The 16,690-nt window shown below is 37.8% G+C and overlaps 1 protein-coding gene across 3 annotated transcripts; it reads left to right on the forward strand.

Annotated features, from left to right (window-relative positions):
• Positions 1-2,574: 2,574 nt before the first annotated feature.
• LOC129577599 (uncharacterized) lies at positions 2,575-16,542 on the forward strand. Of its 3 annotated transcripts, XM_055464973.1 has the most exons (12): positions 2,575-2,741; positions 4,849-5,024; positions 6,344-8,740; positions 11,832-12,013; positions 12,166-12,322; positions 12,461-12,795; positions 12,877-13,140; positions 13,223-13,373; positions 13,453-13,900; positions 14,001-14,237; positions 14,363-14,964; positions 15,084-16,542. In XM_055464973.1, exons 3-12 carry the CDS (start codon positions 6,679-6,681, stop codon positions 15,347-15,349), a joined length of 4,704 nt encoding a protein of 1,567 aa, XP_055320948.1. In that variant the 5' UTR covers positions 2,575-2,741; positions 4,849-5,024; positions 6,344-6,678; the 3' UTR covers positions 15,350-16,542. The 3 variants fall into 3 exon arrangements, with proteins under 3 accessions (XP_055320948.1, XP_055320947.1, XP_055320949.1); XM_055464972.1 differs by lacking the exon at positions 2,575-2,741 and having other exon boundaries at positions 3,078-5,020; XM_055464974.1 differs by lacking the exon at positions 2,575-2,741 and having other exon boundaries at positions 4,982-5,024; positions 6,755-8,740.
• Positions 16,543-16,690: the final 148 nt, after the last annotated feature.

Raw genomic sequence — 16,690 nt, forward strand, 5'->3', positions numbered from 1 at the left:
TGAAATTTTTGTTTCTACTTCGGTTATTTAAATGTTTTTTTTTTCTCTTTTCCTTTCGTCGTTCTCTTCTCGACGATGAAAAATTATAACCGCCTGTGATGCGGCATCGGTACACGTTACGTTACGAGCATCGAACATCAAAATGAAAAATGTATGTCATGTTTATCTTTTTATTTGCTTAGTTTAAAAAGTTTATATGAGCTGCGGTCGCAAGCAGGCAGACAGGCTATGAACAAGAGAAAATCGAGTCAAAAGTAGTGGCTCAAACTCACAATTAATCAAAGGAAGCATTGGCATAGCCGAATACGAAAAGAAGAGAAAACCCCATCATCATAGTCGTTTTATACCTTTATACAAACAAACTGTGTGTATAAGAAATTTAGAGAGTACTGGCAGGTGTAAGTCGAAAAAAACCAAAAGAAACAGCGTTCACTGCATTTTGTCGTCGGGTTCCTCCAATTTTCAATCAACACATCTCCAAAACACTTACACCTCGACTTTCTATATCTCTCTCTGTTTCTGTACAGAAATCAAGCCAAACCGAGCTTATCTTCTATTAAATATGTGTGAATCGAGTGATACCGTCACTCTTACTCGCATATTTTCTCTGTGTGTTCCCATTCTATACCGTACGCGTGATCCGTATTTCGAAAATTGATAAAATATAGCAACTTCTCCGCGTTTTCCCCCGCTGAATAATGAGATTTATCTTTTGAGCACACACTGAAAAATCCAAAAGGGAAATCCAATCCGAGCAAGATAGAACGAGTGAAAAGTAGTGCGCGCGCGCATACTAATGATATATTCCACGCGCAGCAGCAGCAACAGGAACAGCATTGTTACATCAGGCGTAGAGTGTCAGTATGCTCGATCGGTGTATGCAATAAACGCAAGTGCCGTTTTTCAATTTTTCCTATATGTTTCTGTTGCCGTTAGATTTTTGTCAGTGTCGTGTTCAATATTATTGCTTTCTTTTTTCATCTCATCATCTATTTTAATACGAAATTCATAAGCTTGCCTGAGAGTGCGCGATGAACGAAAAAAGCATCGCCCGACTAGTATAACGGCATTGCTAAAGTCGTAATGAAGTATTTCATCTCTGAATATTCTACATATAGGTTTTTTTTGCCTTAGTTTCTTCTGGTGGTGCCGTTGCCGCTGCTGCTGCTCTCCGCCTGTCGACTACGTACTTTGCCGTGTGATGTTGTGCAATTTTTGTGCCAATTATCTTTTTCTTTCGCACACCGTTTACCATTTGTCGACGACGATATGTGCGCGTGTGTTTGTGATGTGTGAATATTTTTTAATGGCACATTTATATTTTGATGTTTTCGGAAATTCTTGCCGTTTTTTCTTTTCATTTGTTATTCTTTTTCGCTTTGCTCTATCGAATTGTCGGCGGCTTGTATGTTGATTTGTGTGGAGAAAAAAAAAACCACAGAGTGGAAATTTGTGAAATACAAGCCAGCTACGAAAAACCTGAGCCAATGCCAAAATCAATCAGTTTAACGCCCCTTTTTTATAGTGCCCCTCTCACTAAAACGATGATCACTTACGATTCAAAAATTAAAGATTAATGTATTGTCGTCAACATCAAACAAATGAACAAATAAAAAACAAAGACATTTCATATGTGACCAATTTCAATGTGTACTTTCTCCTTTGCTCGAGCCGTTTGCTGTATGATCAATCCGGTGGTCGAGTGATTATTTATAGGGTAAATGCAATCTGTTTTAATGCTTTCTCGAATATGCATATATGCGTATGAGTGTGCAAGTGTAGTTCCACTATGAGCTTTGGCTATATAATAAAAGGAGCCGTAATTTTCTAATTGATCATCATCAATTTTATACAGAGACGAATGCACTCTGTATTCATGAAATTTTCAACATTGCAGCATTATCACTACTGAAAAATCGCATAAATTATATGTGAACCGTTTTGAAAACTATTTCCAAAAGTGGAAATTGAATATGTTTATGGAAAAGGGGAAACATTATTGCTGTGATGACGGTAGTAGTTTAATTGATTCGCATTTGCGTGTTATCATTCCAAAGTGCCTTATAATGCGTATAAAGCGTTCAAGTCCCACTTTTGCAAACAGTTCGCTAAAGTCGGCCTTTCATTCTAGACATTTCATTTATTTATTTGTTTTACAGTTGCATGGGAATAAGTTTGCCGAAGAGGTACTGATTCTGGATTCATTCATCACTTAGCCTCAATAGATATGAAAGATAATCGGCGGCTGAACAGGTCATCGAACACATGTAAGCAAGCAAGCAGAAGTATTGGCATGCATTTGTGCTCCTAGCAAACAAGCATGCAAGCAAGCCTACCTCCCAAAGTCCATTTTATTATTTTATTGTTATTATTATTCGCATTGTTATTGCTATTATTGTTGCTTCTTCTAATGTTCTTCATTGTTTCGTTGTGTTTGATAATGTGCCGTGTATCGTGTCTATCGTTCGCTCCTTTTTACTCGCAGCCTGCACATACAATATACGGCAAAATAAAACAAATCTTTGGTGTTCATATCGCACGTTGTGTGTTCATTCTGTTGGCGCTTTTCACACTCGAAATTCGGGCGAGGAGAGAGCACAACTAAAGTGTTTGTTGCTTGATTGGCGTGCGCGTGATCGTTTTCGGTGAACACGATGAAAGAGAGCGAGAAAGAATGAGAGAAAAAAGTGCACAAAATTATTGATTAGACGTGTGTGTTTCCATGTGATTCCGCGTGAAGAGTAAGTGTGTGTGTGTGTGTGTATTTTGTATCGTTTTTTCCAAGCTAACAATGAAAATCCGGAATTTTTATTGAGTACAACAAAAAATGCTCGGCATTTTTGAGTGCGCGCGCGCGTCAAAGAACATCATCTCTCCATTACACATACGCTTGGTTAAGCAGAACAACACGGGCGCTTGATTCCGATAGCGCCGTCGGTTTTTCTTTTATTTTCATCTGCCTCCATCCGTGGTCGGTTCATTCGTGTGTGCGCGCGCTTGTGCTCGTGATCTCTATGGCTGCTCACTTCTCCTTTTGCCTACTCCTTTCTTTTTGCTTCCGTTTCGTTTCAATTATCGTCGTCTTTGTCGTTTTTTGAAGTGTGTACAACAAAATAAAATCACAAATAAGATAGAGAGAATTCGCGCGCGGTTCGCTATCCTTTTCGAATGGGAATTTTTCGTTTTCGTTTCGAGAGTGATTCGTTTTACTGTGCGTTTCGTTTGACCGTTCCAAGTCCGTGAATCGCAGAGCAGCTTTGTTGTTTTCGGTTGTTTTCTGCGGTGGTTCCCAAAATTTCGTTACTTTTGTGTGCATTGTAATTTCTACCGTTAAATCGGCACGAATCTATTGTTGTTTTGTTCTCTGTCGTGTTTCGCGGGATTTTAATTTTAGAGCATAATTATTTTTAGACGCTGAAAAATTAAATTAACAAAAACGAAAAAACGGCTAAAATACTGTAGTAGGCCGAAGGCAGAACATTTATAAATATAACATATATACACACATACACACCTATATATACCATACATCGCATCGTATGGCTGTCTACAGTCCAACGACAACGACAAAATAACAAACGGACGAAATTATGTAATTGAGTTAAATTAAAATTTAATTGAAACGAAAAATTAAGTGCTTATGAACAACTTGTTTTTCCTTTGATCGAACTGACATGCAAACACATATTGATAGCAGCAGAGAGTGGCATCGTTGCTGATGATGCCCCGTGTGTGTGCCACAATTCAATTCGTTCTGTTCGATGTGCGCCGTTTTTTATTGCTTTCCTTTTTGATCGAATGCCATCGCTGTGAGAAAAGCAACGAAAGATGGAAAGAATGAATGAAAGAAAGAGAGATCGGAGAGCGTTATTTGATGCCGTTACTGCTGCTGCTGCTGCTGCTGCCGCCGCTGTCGTAGTTGCCGCTGCCGCTGTTGCCGATGTGAAATCAACAAAACAAATGTAGACTATTTATCGCGGACCGACGAGATATTGGGATAATGTGTAGAATTTGTATACGGAACGTTTCTCGACGATCTCCGCGAGAATATATCGGTTGTAACAAAAAAAAAATCGCTGAATAGACTATTTTACTGTAGTATGTGTTGATTGGAAGAGGCACAGGTTAGCTCTCCCGCATTCAGGTGTCTAGGAACCGTTGAAACGCTTTAATGTGCCCAATTTCGCACAACGAAATGGTGGTGGTACGTGCTCAATTTATATACGACGCATTGTTTTGATAATTAATAAGAAGAAAAATGACGTGCGCGATCAAATAAAGAGAAAAAAAGTTCCGTTCACATTTTTAAACTAAAACATTCTTAGTCTCGAAAACGGAGCTATGAGAGATCAATTGGAAGTGAAAATATGTGCGATCATTGATGGATTCTATTACACATTGCGAAAAAAAAATTCTATTTTGTTTTTGCATTAAATATGATCAAACGATCAAAGGGTGGATAAGTGCATCAAAGTGATCGAAAACGAAAATGGGTTTAGTGAATGATCGCAATTTTCCGACGAAGGGTTTTTGTTTGAAACGCTGATGGTTCAATCTTTAAATATAAACTACGGTGACTACTCCTTCAATTCATGTAGGAATTTTGAAGCAAATATAGCATCATTCGAATTCCAACGAAATTTCTGTGTAATAAAGTCGAAATAAATAAATGTCACGTCGATTGTGGTGTGCAACTAATATGTGAGCGGCAATTGGCTTTTCAAGTTAAAGCGAAGCATATCGAAAAATCGACCATAGAAAAAAAGTCAAAAAGAGAAAGGAAACACAACACAAAATCGAAACCGCCCAAAACAAATGTAATATTTATTTTTATAATATTCGATCTAGATTTGTACGGTGTGTGCGTGCGAAAAGAAAAAAAAAATTGAGCCAACGAGAGTGGAGAGCGTTTTCGCGTTCGAACATCACATCATCATCATCAGCATAAAGGAATCTCCTACTTCTGAATAAATGTATTTAACCGATATATTACACACGGTTGATCGATCTGTATTGCTAGGTGGGTAAGTTGGAGCGACACCGTTTCAAGAATGAAAAAAAACAAATCAGTGCCAGTTTCGAAATTTTGCCAACATTTTGAGATTTTTTTCTCTTAATATCGTGAATTTTGAGAATTTAAAAGAGAAAGGAACACCAAAAAAGTGATTGAGTGATTAGTGAGAAAAAGCACATCAAATTTAAGCACATAACCGAACGTAATATTTATATTTACGATTCAGTTATTTATTTTCTTGACGCATACACTCACTCACTTACTCACTCAGTCACTTACTCTCCGATTTGTTAATCCAAATAACAATTTCGAAATGGCGCTACTATTTGAGACAGATTTTGCATTGATTTCAACACAACCAGTATGGTCGATCGAAAAGAAACACATTTCAACCGAAAGAAAGAAAAAGAATAAGATAAATCCAAAAATAAGGAAGAAATTAAAATGTGTGCTTTTGAACATTAACTCGGTGTTCCCGGATCCTCACTCTCACTCTCACTCTCACTCTCCCTCTCTATCTGTATCTATCTCGGTGTCGCGTATGCACGCACATAATAATAATAGCAGCGCGCGTTCTTAGAATATGACATTGGACGAAGCGTGTTTTTTTCTATTTTCTAGGTTGATATTATCGTCATAGGTAAAATGAAGCAACCGCACAGATAGAACGAACAACAGTAATCAATGAAAATAGAAAATGAGAAAGACAAAAAAAAGAAAAATAAATAGTAGACAAACCAAACCAATAAACATTTGACCAATTTGAAAATGTTGAAAACCACTTGTCGTACTTTGCTTCGCCCAAGTATTTGATTAAGTGCGTTTTTTCTTCATCGGAGTGAGTCTCTCCCTCTCTCACCCTCTCTCTCTCTCTCTCTCTCTCTCTCTCTCTCTCTCTCTTCCGAAATCAGAATGAATGTTATGAATGACGAAAGTGTCAATCTAAAAATAAAAAAAACGATGTTTCTTTTGTGCTTTTTGAAACACAAAAAATTATACGATATAATACATAAAGAAAGTGTTCAAAGTAAGAAAAAAATACGTAAACATTGCGATCAAATTGCAATGATGTCTCTACTTTGAGCCAAATTTTCGTTTATTTACGCTGCATTTTTATCCGTGCGTGTCATATCAAGTGGGAGTTTCGGAAGTTCAAACTGAATTTCAATAAGAAACATTTAAAAAAAAAACAACCATTTTTGTTTTGCATTGAAAAATGTCTCCAAATCGTTTTATTCACTAATCGCGTCAAATTTTTGAAAGAAAAATTAATGTTCGTTCCATTTTCCAAATACATCATTCAAATGACTCTAATTTCAATTTCATTAGATTGTATATACAAACTTAAACAAGACGACCTTCTCCTTTGGACAAACCGAGCAAACATTTTTCCTGAACTATAGACTAAGGCCATCTCACATCATTATAATCCAAAAAAAAAAAACCAGCAAAACAATCAACATATACCACACACACATAATTTACCTGAATATATTGAGCGAACCAAACCAAACCAAAATCAAATCAAACAATCACTAAAAGTTTCGAATGAAATAAATTCCAAAATAAACAAACAAATCAAAAACCCATGACATCAAAGTGTTTCCCTGTGAGGTGAATTGGAAGAGCACGTAATAAAACCGTAACACACATACACACACACAATGGCAGACAAAAAATCCTATCGAACCATTCAATTTAAAAAACGAACTAAACGACAACAATTGATCACACCCGCAGCCTCACTGCAATCGCTATTCTCCGGTTCGAATGCGTCAATAAATGCTACTACTGCTACTGGTGTTACGGATAGCTCTGCTGCAGCAGCAGCAACATCATCAACGACAGCCAACGACGCCACCACTTCCAATCAAGGCTTCATTTCAATTTCCGGCTCCAATTGGAATCGATTGTCCAAAAAGAACAAAATTGGCAAGAAAATCGATAAGGATAAACCACCACGCGAACGATGGCTACTGACGCGCAAAACATGGAAGTACATGGCCGATGCGGGACGTAAATTGATTCCAGATTACATAAAAGGAAACTCTAGTGATCCGCGAGATTTGAAGCAGATTGAGGAATATTTTCAACATGTGTGCAACAATGAACCGAAATTTTTGCCAATATTTCGACGAAAGCAATCCTTTCCCGGTGCATTGGGCGTCACACCATTCCGGCGAAGTGGAAAACTGCGACACACACACAAATGGTTTGGCCGGAGTACGAATCATTTGGCACCAATTTCCGACAATAAATCAAGTGGTTCGTCAAATATATCGTCACCACCGACGAAATTCAATTCGGCCGATGAGTCGGAAGATGAAGGTCTTTCAGCGAATGACAGCCAACGAATGTTTTTGATCATTGAAATGCTTGAAAAATATCTGAAGCTTTCGAGTGATGCTGAACCATTGATCGAAGCAGCAGCCGAAGCCGGTGGTGGTAGTGGTAGTGCAAATTTACCAAAAGAGAATAGCTCATCGCCAAATGAGCTAAATGAATACGATTCGAGTGCTTTTAATTCGCCGGACAATTTATCGCCGCCACCTCACGGCGTCAATACGGGTCAATCAATTGATGCCGAATATCAAAAGTCAGTCGACGGAAAAAAATATTCGTTCGGCTGGAACGAGAGAAATTCATCAAAATCATCGCATCAAACGCCATTTGTTTGCTCTGAATCCTCATCGTATCCTTCATCACAACAGAATCGCCGGCCTGTAGGCGGCCAACACACATCATTGTTGTTGGAAAATTTACGAAATTATAGCCGATCGACGCGGAGCTCGTTATTGAGCACAATGAATTTCACTCCAGCTGTGCTGGACGATAAACAACTGCTGCGGCGCATACGTGATGAATTAAAGCAACAACAATTGGATATTATATTGAAACGGCATAGTCGACGACCGATGGCATCAGGTCCGGATTCGGTTCCGCTGCGGTTGTCAACATCACTTTTCACATTGCCAACGCTAAAATCCGTTCCACCGCGAACTAGTTCTGATCACAAGGATGGCATCACCGGTATTCCATCGGCCCTGGATGAATTTAACGATGCTGATACGGCCAATACATGTTCACGTGTTCCATTGATATCAATCAAATATGCATCGCAGGACAAACCGTTACATTCGGCCACCGAACAAACGCAAACCGATCCAATTCCAGTGAACAATATTTATCAGCAATATCATGAGTTTTTGAAGCGACAGGAAAAGGAGCGTGTAGAACGAGAGCAAATGACACAAAAGCAAAATCTTCTTAGCAAATCGATGAGTACCGGATGCAAATCTGGTCTCGGTGATTTAAATACGAAACATTCCAAACGCAAAAGCAGTATTGATAATGAGGATGTGTCACAATCGGTGAGCGATACAATCAAACGTTATTTGCGAATGGCACGAAAAAAACCAGCCAACGATCAAAATGCAAATCAATTTAAGCGCATCAATTACGATACAAATTTGCGAAATATCACATCGAAAGCGGAAATTCCCCGGCCCGATGATCTCGACGTTGGCAACACCAAACACACGCAAACCAATGACAATTGGATCGAAATCGTTATCCAAGAGATCAAAGCACACATGTCAGCTGACGAATATAAACAATTACCGTTGAGTGATTGTCCAGAGGACTACCAGCAAAGCACGTTAACCGATCATCGAAAGCCAACATCCTCATCAATGCCAACCTCACCGACCGGATTCTTCCACACAAGTACGCACTTCCAAAATTCCTTTTTTTCATTCACTCACTCTCAAAACTTTGCACTTGTCGAATTATGTTCATAGTTCCGTTTTCATTTTGTTTATATTTTTTCTGTTTCGTTCCCCCGCCCTCCCGTTCGGTCGGGTTGGGTTTTTCTTTGAGCATTGAACAAAAAGAAAAACATAAACATTTCAATTAAGTCTTGAATCAAACGATGAAAAACAGGTGTAGACGCGATTACAAACTCATTTCGTGTTGTGCGTGGTGAACGCTTCTGCTTGCATTTCTTTTCATGCGGTTTTGTGAATTGCGAATATAAAAATAAGCTTATTTGTCATCATTCTAATCACATTGCATGTAAAATTCATTTAAGAAATATGTCCTTGCTGTTTTGCCCGGCTTTTAATTTCTTGTGAAGAGTTTGCCATTTGTCATTCAACACCTCGTACAATGCTTACGCATGTGTGTAAAATTGTCAACTCATTCGTTGTGTATTTGTCTTCCATTTTCACTATTATGAATCATACAAACACACCGTGTGACATCGGCGACGGTGAAATTTTCTTTTGAATCAAACATACGAAAGCGATAAATTGTTGAGTCACATCATGACGTAGCCAAGGCACAAGGAATCATTCTACGTCATTGACCATTTTTTTCTGCTCATTTATTTGTCCGTCCGTTCATCATCACCAAGAGAGCCTGAAAACTATAATCTCTTTTAATTTCAATGACCAACATGATTCGCCTCGTAAATTCGACTGCCAGATTTGTTAGAGGCTTTAACCAAATAAAAAAAATGTTTTAAATCACACACAAACACACACACACACACACATATACTGGCCGAATCCCGAGTTTTGATCAACAGTCAAATATACGATGTATGTTGAGTATTCCGTTTATTTTGATTTTGCAAATTTTATTACCAACATTAAAATGGGAACATCATTTTAAGCACGTTTTTAGTAATCATTCAATTGCATTAAAAAATATTTGATCGCTTAAATGAACTAACTGATCGGCTCGATAATTTTCGAGTTATAATTAGGTGTTCGGACTTGGAAGATGAATTAACTGTCGCTGTTGGCATTGCAGTTACTTTCATAGTTTCGAAATGTTTATTTCAACAGAACGATTTTGTTTATCGGTGGTTTTTTTCTCGTTGCAAACATTGATTCGTTTTGAGAAGGATCTCTTTTGCTCTCACTCTTGCTAGCTCAATCCTAATGATTACGTATCTTACGCGAAGAAGTTGTGTCCATTTGGACGTGTGTGTTTTTTTATTTCTATTGAGTGAGAATTGTATGATATTCTGACTCTTTTTTTTCGTGTGTATGCGTTTCGTTCGCTGGTTTCGCCGCTTTCTATATCTGCATCGTGTACGATAATCGTATGAAAAAGCTGAAAGGATAGCAGATTTCTTCATTTTCACATTTTCTTGAACTTTTCCCATTTCATTTGATTATTCCTCTTCGGGTTATTCGAACTGTTCTCATTCGGAAGTTTTGTTGATGCATACACGTACACAAAACTAATCCACGAATCCACAAACGAAAGAGAGAGAAAGAGAGAGAAAGAGAGAGAGAGAGATAGAGAGAGCGAATGAAAGAGGAAAAGTGTGAAAAGTGAACAGTCGCGCTCACATCGACCTATGTATATACGTATATAATAGTATGTATATATATAAACATAATATGAGAGTCGTTGTGTTTATGTGGGCAAGAGAAAAGTCCTAACAACACTTTAATATTATATTTATTAATAGCAACTGATGTGAAAAAGCTAAAAATATGATACATGGCCACATATTTTTATAGGAGCCGTTTGATACACACGCTCTCTTTCTCGCTCCGTTTGTGTCGCACAGTTTCTATTCACTCCCTCTCTCTCTCTCTCTCTCTCTTTCTCTTTCTCAATCGCCAGGAGATCTAGCCCAATCGCATTATATGTCCGTATCACGTACGATCGCACATCTAGTGTGCGCATTTGTGTATGTGGTGTCGATCGAAGTATAAGTTTAGCTTTTCTCTTCACTCATTTCGATCGTACGCTCTTGTTGTCTTTTCGCATAGAAAAAATGTTCGTCTATGTGTGATTTTATTTGCGCTCGAATATAGCGCATTGTAGTACTAAACCATACTCAGTACCGATGATTACACGATATCTATATACAATACCGTTCGTTCTTCCATTTAGTTTAAAATTTCTTTTTTTGTCCATTTCGTGATCGATACCATATAGATTCTTTATTTTTTTCTTCTTTTGTTCAAATGTAGCTGCTATTGTTGTTGTTGTTGTTGTTGTCATCGTCGTCGTCACTGATCAATGAAATTTTTCAGTTTTTCCGTTCCGTTTTTGCGTTCGGATTAAGAGAAAAAATATATTGTGATATAGAAAGTGTTGCGACATTTTTTCCCGTTTATTTCGTTTGGATTTTTTTATTGGTGATCGCGGTGTTTCGAATGACTGTGCGCGTTCGTTTGATTTGTAAAATCTCACCTAATCAGACAAAAAAAAAACTTGATTTTGTTTTTTGTCGACCGTGTATCATTCATTGAAATCATTTGCAGGTACAAATCATCCATATATTTATATATATTGTGTGTTATTAACCGCATTTTAACGCTTCTTCCGTGCGCGCTTATCAACTATCGTTTTATTTTATTTTTTATTCTCGTTCAGTAAAAATTTACTCTAAACCCTCACGTTGACAGTTTTTTTTTTTCATAGTGAACGTTTTTTTCCACTTTCGATTGTTTTCTGGTGTCGAGTGTTAATCACTTTCCCGAATCCTAGACTCTGTGCATAGTATCATTCATTCAGTAGCGCTTTCATTGAAAAATTCTTAGTCACATTGAAGATTTGATACACGAAACAACACGCACGCACATTGTAAATATGCAAATTGTATCGCAAACATTTGTCATCAATGTAAATATATATTTTCCATTTTCATATGGAGCTTTAAATTGCGCGCTTTCATATCGATATTTAGGAAAAAAAATTATTCTCTGTGTGTGAAAAAATCAAATGATTTATTTCGATCATTGCAAATTTCAAAATGTTCGCCATTTCCGTTCCGATAAAAAAAATTTAGCAGGTAGCTGGACCAAAGACTCTCTTTTCGGTCACAAAAAGGAAGACCCAAGCATATTAAATATGCAGAAATCCAAATCGTCAACCAATGTTGGACAGGTATTTTCCAAGAAAATCTGGAAATCACGATCGAAAAGCCAAACACGACCAGATTCACCAGCACAGCCGCATTGGACGCCACAAGTAAATAATACTATTGTTTATTTATAAAAATCCGTTGAAGGTTTCAATTCATTCAAAAGACCAAAAAAATACACAATGTTTCAAACTCATTCTAGTTCATCTTGAGCCATAAGATTAAATTCATCTTCTTTTTTTTCGCTTCGATTCAACAGGGAAATTGCATTTGGAAATCTTCAACTGGCAAATATTTACACTTGAAAAAGACTCATTTGCACGAACTAAGCGATGTCGAGCGGAAAAGTTTACAGCGCATTGCATTGGATCGAATAAATCAATTGAATATTGGTGTGCCGGTTAAATTGCCATCAGGTAATATTAGAAACTGTTTATTTGCCACGTATTTTACGAGCATTTTACGTGATTGTTCTTTGTTTACTTCTCTTTCGTTCATATTTCAAAATATGTGTGTGATTGCGCGTTTTTTCCCCCTCAAATTTCACACAACAGAAACAGCGACGACAGACGGTTTACAGCAAAAAAGTCAGAAGCGTCGAGCGCCACTTCTACTAAAGCGAAAGGCTTTGACCACAAGCTTTTTCGATTCGAGTAAAATCAAAAGTGATGGCCGTAAAGGAAGTACAAACAATGCAACTGGTGGTTTGATATTTGGTCAACCGCTGGAAAAGTGCTTGAGCAATGACAATGCGTTTGGGGCGTCGAGTAAACAGAAAGGTAGCGATGATAGTGGCGGGGGACATAAACTAAGCCGAAAATCACGCTGTTCCATCACATCATTAGACGCACAGCTACCGGGTAGTGCAATATCCAGTGATGGAAACTATGTATGTGTTCAGAAGGAATTGAAGGAAAATTTATTGAAAATTGAACATGTATCATGTATTTCCACTATATCTCATTAACAGAGCGGATCCTGTGACAGTTTGTTCTCGAAACACGATACACGTTTCACGGCTTCGAACAGTGGTGATAGTTTAAGTGATGCCGGTGGCTTTGGAAATAGCCTGGAAGATGATGATGCCAGTTCAAAATTTTCAAATGGAAGCGTACGACAAACACAACCGCAAGTTCCACCATTAATTATAGCTTGTATCGATCACCTCACAAATTATGGTCTGCATGTTGTTGGCATATTTCGAGTGAGCACATCAAAGCGACGAATAAGAGAGGTATAACAATCGACTAAGCATTATTTATTATATTCAATTGCGTTTCTACATTTCATAATTCATTTTCGTACAAATATGATAGTTACGCGAAGAACTTGACTGTGGTTCATTGAAAACATTCGATTCAGAGACGAGTCCACATGATGTGGCTTCATTGCTGAAAGAATATTTAAGAGATCTACCCGAACCATTACTCTGTCGATCACTTTATCAAGGTTTTCTATCCACACAAAGTAAGCATTGAATTTAGTTGAAGATCGATTGGCAAAATGTAAGAAAAAAAAAACTAATGAAATGGTCTTTATTTCGCAGAAATTCGAAATCGTCGCCTGCAGTTAGAAGCTCTTTCACATTTAATACAATTATTACCAATAGCTCATCGTGATACTTTGTATGTGTTGTTAAAATTTCTAGCGCTAGTCGCCCGCTGTTCGGACGATGTCATGAATTTGGCAACAAATACATGCATATCAGTAGGAAATAAAATGGACAGTACGAATTTGGCAACAGTCATTGCACCAAACATATTGCATTCAAACACCGATGCAAATAGTGCGGTCGCAACGGATGAACAGGCCGAAGAGCGTCTTGATGTGATTAATGTTGTGCGAACGATGATCGATCATTACGAAGAGCTGTTTACCGTGCCACCAGATGTGATGGACGACGTATATACCGTTATGATGGACTCACACCCTGAACAATTGGACTATATATTCGATCGAAAGGATAGCTATGAGGCGAACAACAGTCGAAAAGAGTGAGTGTGCTTCCGTTGTGTGTGCGAATGAGATCTGGTGCCGTTGGAGAGTTCGATCAAAATTTGATTTTAACAATTTAAACATGCTGTGCAATTGCAGTGAATCCACGTCTAGCCCGAAGAAATCGCCTGGTCCACAAGTGCATGCGCATTTCTTTCCACAACACAGTCAAGAACGATTCGATCCAAGTGAGGATACATCATCGCCCAGCGCGACGGCACACACCGAGGAAAGTGATCAACCGCGACGGATGTATGTTCGCGAACAATTTACACATGAGAATACCAGCACCGTGCGGGGAAATGTAGCCGAACCAAGTGATAGCATCATTAGGCGGTAAGTAGAACGAATTGGAATGGCTATTCCTTCTGTAGACTAAACAAAACGGGTTTTGAAGTAAATTGTTTCAATGTGTATCATACACAAAATTAAAAATTTCTGAAAAATTACTTTTGTTGCAGACGAGAGCGGAGCTCCCGAACGAAAAGTCTGATTCCGGACCAGGAAAGTGTATTTTCGCGACGAAGACGACGCGTGCCGAGCTCATCGTCAAACACATCGTCGCCGTTAACCGATGATGCCATTCGATATAATTTGAATATATCACCACCGACGACGCCGACTAGCAAATCCAATTCAAATGAAGTATTATTAGCCACGTTGAAACTGCCTGTTCAAATGGTCCACACGCAATCGGCGATTCATGCAGATGTCGTATCGACTGACGCTCCATTGAGTCTCAACTCCGATTTATCGGATATTCCGTACATCGAAGACGCCGAAACAAATAACGGCTATCGAAGCACAACGAATGTTACACCGCAGCCATCACCAACAAAAATCACTTCCACAACCACAACACTTGGATCGATTACGAAAAAGAGTGGATTCCCGTTAACTAAGCTGAAATCACAGTTCAAACCCGCACAGCTCACGCTGACCACCGTTCCAATTGATCAGGGAACAAAAGATGTCGATAAGGGAAACAGTGTTTTGGGTTCGGGGAAACAATCCGGAATCAATTCAGTTGAACCCAGCCCACATAATGTTCCGGTGATGACAGGTATGCGATTGCATTCACTCTATTCATATGAAAAGAAACTAAAATGTTGAACTCTTCAATTTCAATAACATATAAAACCAATACCAAGAATAATCGCTTGTCGGGAATTTTGTTTATAGCAATTACAAACATTGGCGGCGATATGATGCGATCAAAAACAGCTGAATTTGAACGAATGATGAGTAATCAGCAACAACAGCAGAATAAATCAATCTTAAAAAGTCGTTCACAAACAATGCAGTCACACGGTAGTTCTGGCGCACGTAGTAGCACAGAATCAAAAAATACGTCGCTAAAAACGTCTGATTCATCATCGAATGTACGCAATGGGCCAATTTATAAGCGACGCGACGTTATCTCAAGTGCTTTGAATTTGAAAAAGTAACCACCACAGCAACAACAATGTACTCAATATGACGTCATGAATAACATACAGCATACAAACACACGGAGTCACATCAGAATAGAACAGCAGCCACAACAACAAACATTCACAAACCCGAAGTGGAAAAAAAACTATTTTCGAAATTAAATCAAACCGCACCTCCTTTTCGTCTAGGTTTAGATAGTTATATTATGAAATTTCTTTTTTTTTTCAATGATATTTATTGTTGCGAAATTGAAGTGAAACAGAAAAAAAAACGTTGTTATCTTGAGAGTGTGTCTCGCTCACCCAATTTTTTTCTCTCTTTTTTCATTATCTCTATCACTCTCTCGCTGTATCTTCATACCTATAGTTAGTTATCTTCAGAGCATTCAATCCGCTGGCTATGTAGCGCTGCCGTTGAACAGCTGCTGTCAACAGCGGCTGTTGATTACGTACTTGTGCATGCGACACACTGTAAGTGCCACGCCAACCAATACATGCAGACGGAGCTATGTGTGTACTACGTTCGTGCATGTTCATGCCTGTTAGAGAGGGTGCGCGGGGCCCACAGTGTTTCGCATGCACAAGAACGTAACCAACAGCCGCCGTTGACAGCAGCTGTTCAAAAGCAGCACTACATAGCCAGCAGTTTCAATGCTCTGGTTATTTTCAAATTCGAAATGGCGAATGCACTTTCACATTGTTGGCATTGGTCGAGTCTAGTAAAAGATGAATTAAAATGTACGCTGCAATTTTTTCTATCTATATCTCTCTGTTTTTCCCCACTTTATCTATTTCTATCAATCTTTTTTTTTTACTTGACGAACACACACACAAAAAAAATGTTACTTTTTATGACGAAGAATCAAAGTTATTTATAGTCTAATTTATACATTTTTATTTGATTAGGTTGATCAAAGGTTTTATGTTTATATTTCTGAAAAAAAAAAATCGAATTATCGCCAAATATTTCCGATGTAAATAAAATATTCTTTCTTCTTTTATTTTTTCTTGTAAGTTGTAATAATCAATGGGATTTTATATGTATCGGAAATTTTAACACTAAAATTATAAGCAAAAGATCTATTTTTAATTTTTTGATTCGCAATTCAAACAAGCTGTGTAAATAAAATGTTTATTATGGAACAAAAAATGTAATAATGTCAAAAAAAAATAAAAAAAAAATAAATAAATTATCGTTATGAACAAAATGTCAATATTTTAATAAACCAATAAATCTTCGGTATTACTTGTTATCAGTTTGGTCTTTAGTTGATCTTGTTTGTTGTTGTTGTTGTTGTTGTTATTGGTTTCTTTTCTTTGTGATGTGTTTTAAGCGTTTCTAAAGAGATTCTACGA

This window comes from Sitodiplosis mosellana, unplaced genomic scaffold, assembly GCF_009176505.1.
Source record: "Sitodiplosis mosellana isolate CC-2019 unplaced genomic scaffold, AAFC_SMos_1.0 Smas_scaffold_6197, whole genome shotgun sequence".
Lineage (NCBI taxonomy): Eukaryota > Metazoa > Arthropoda > Insecta > Diptera > Cecidomyiidae > Sitodiplosis > Sitodiplosis mosellana.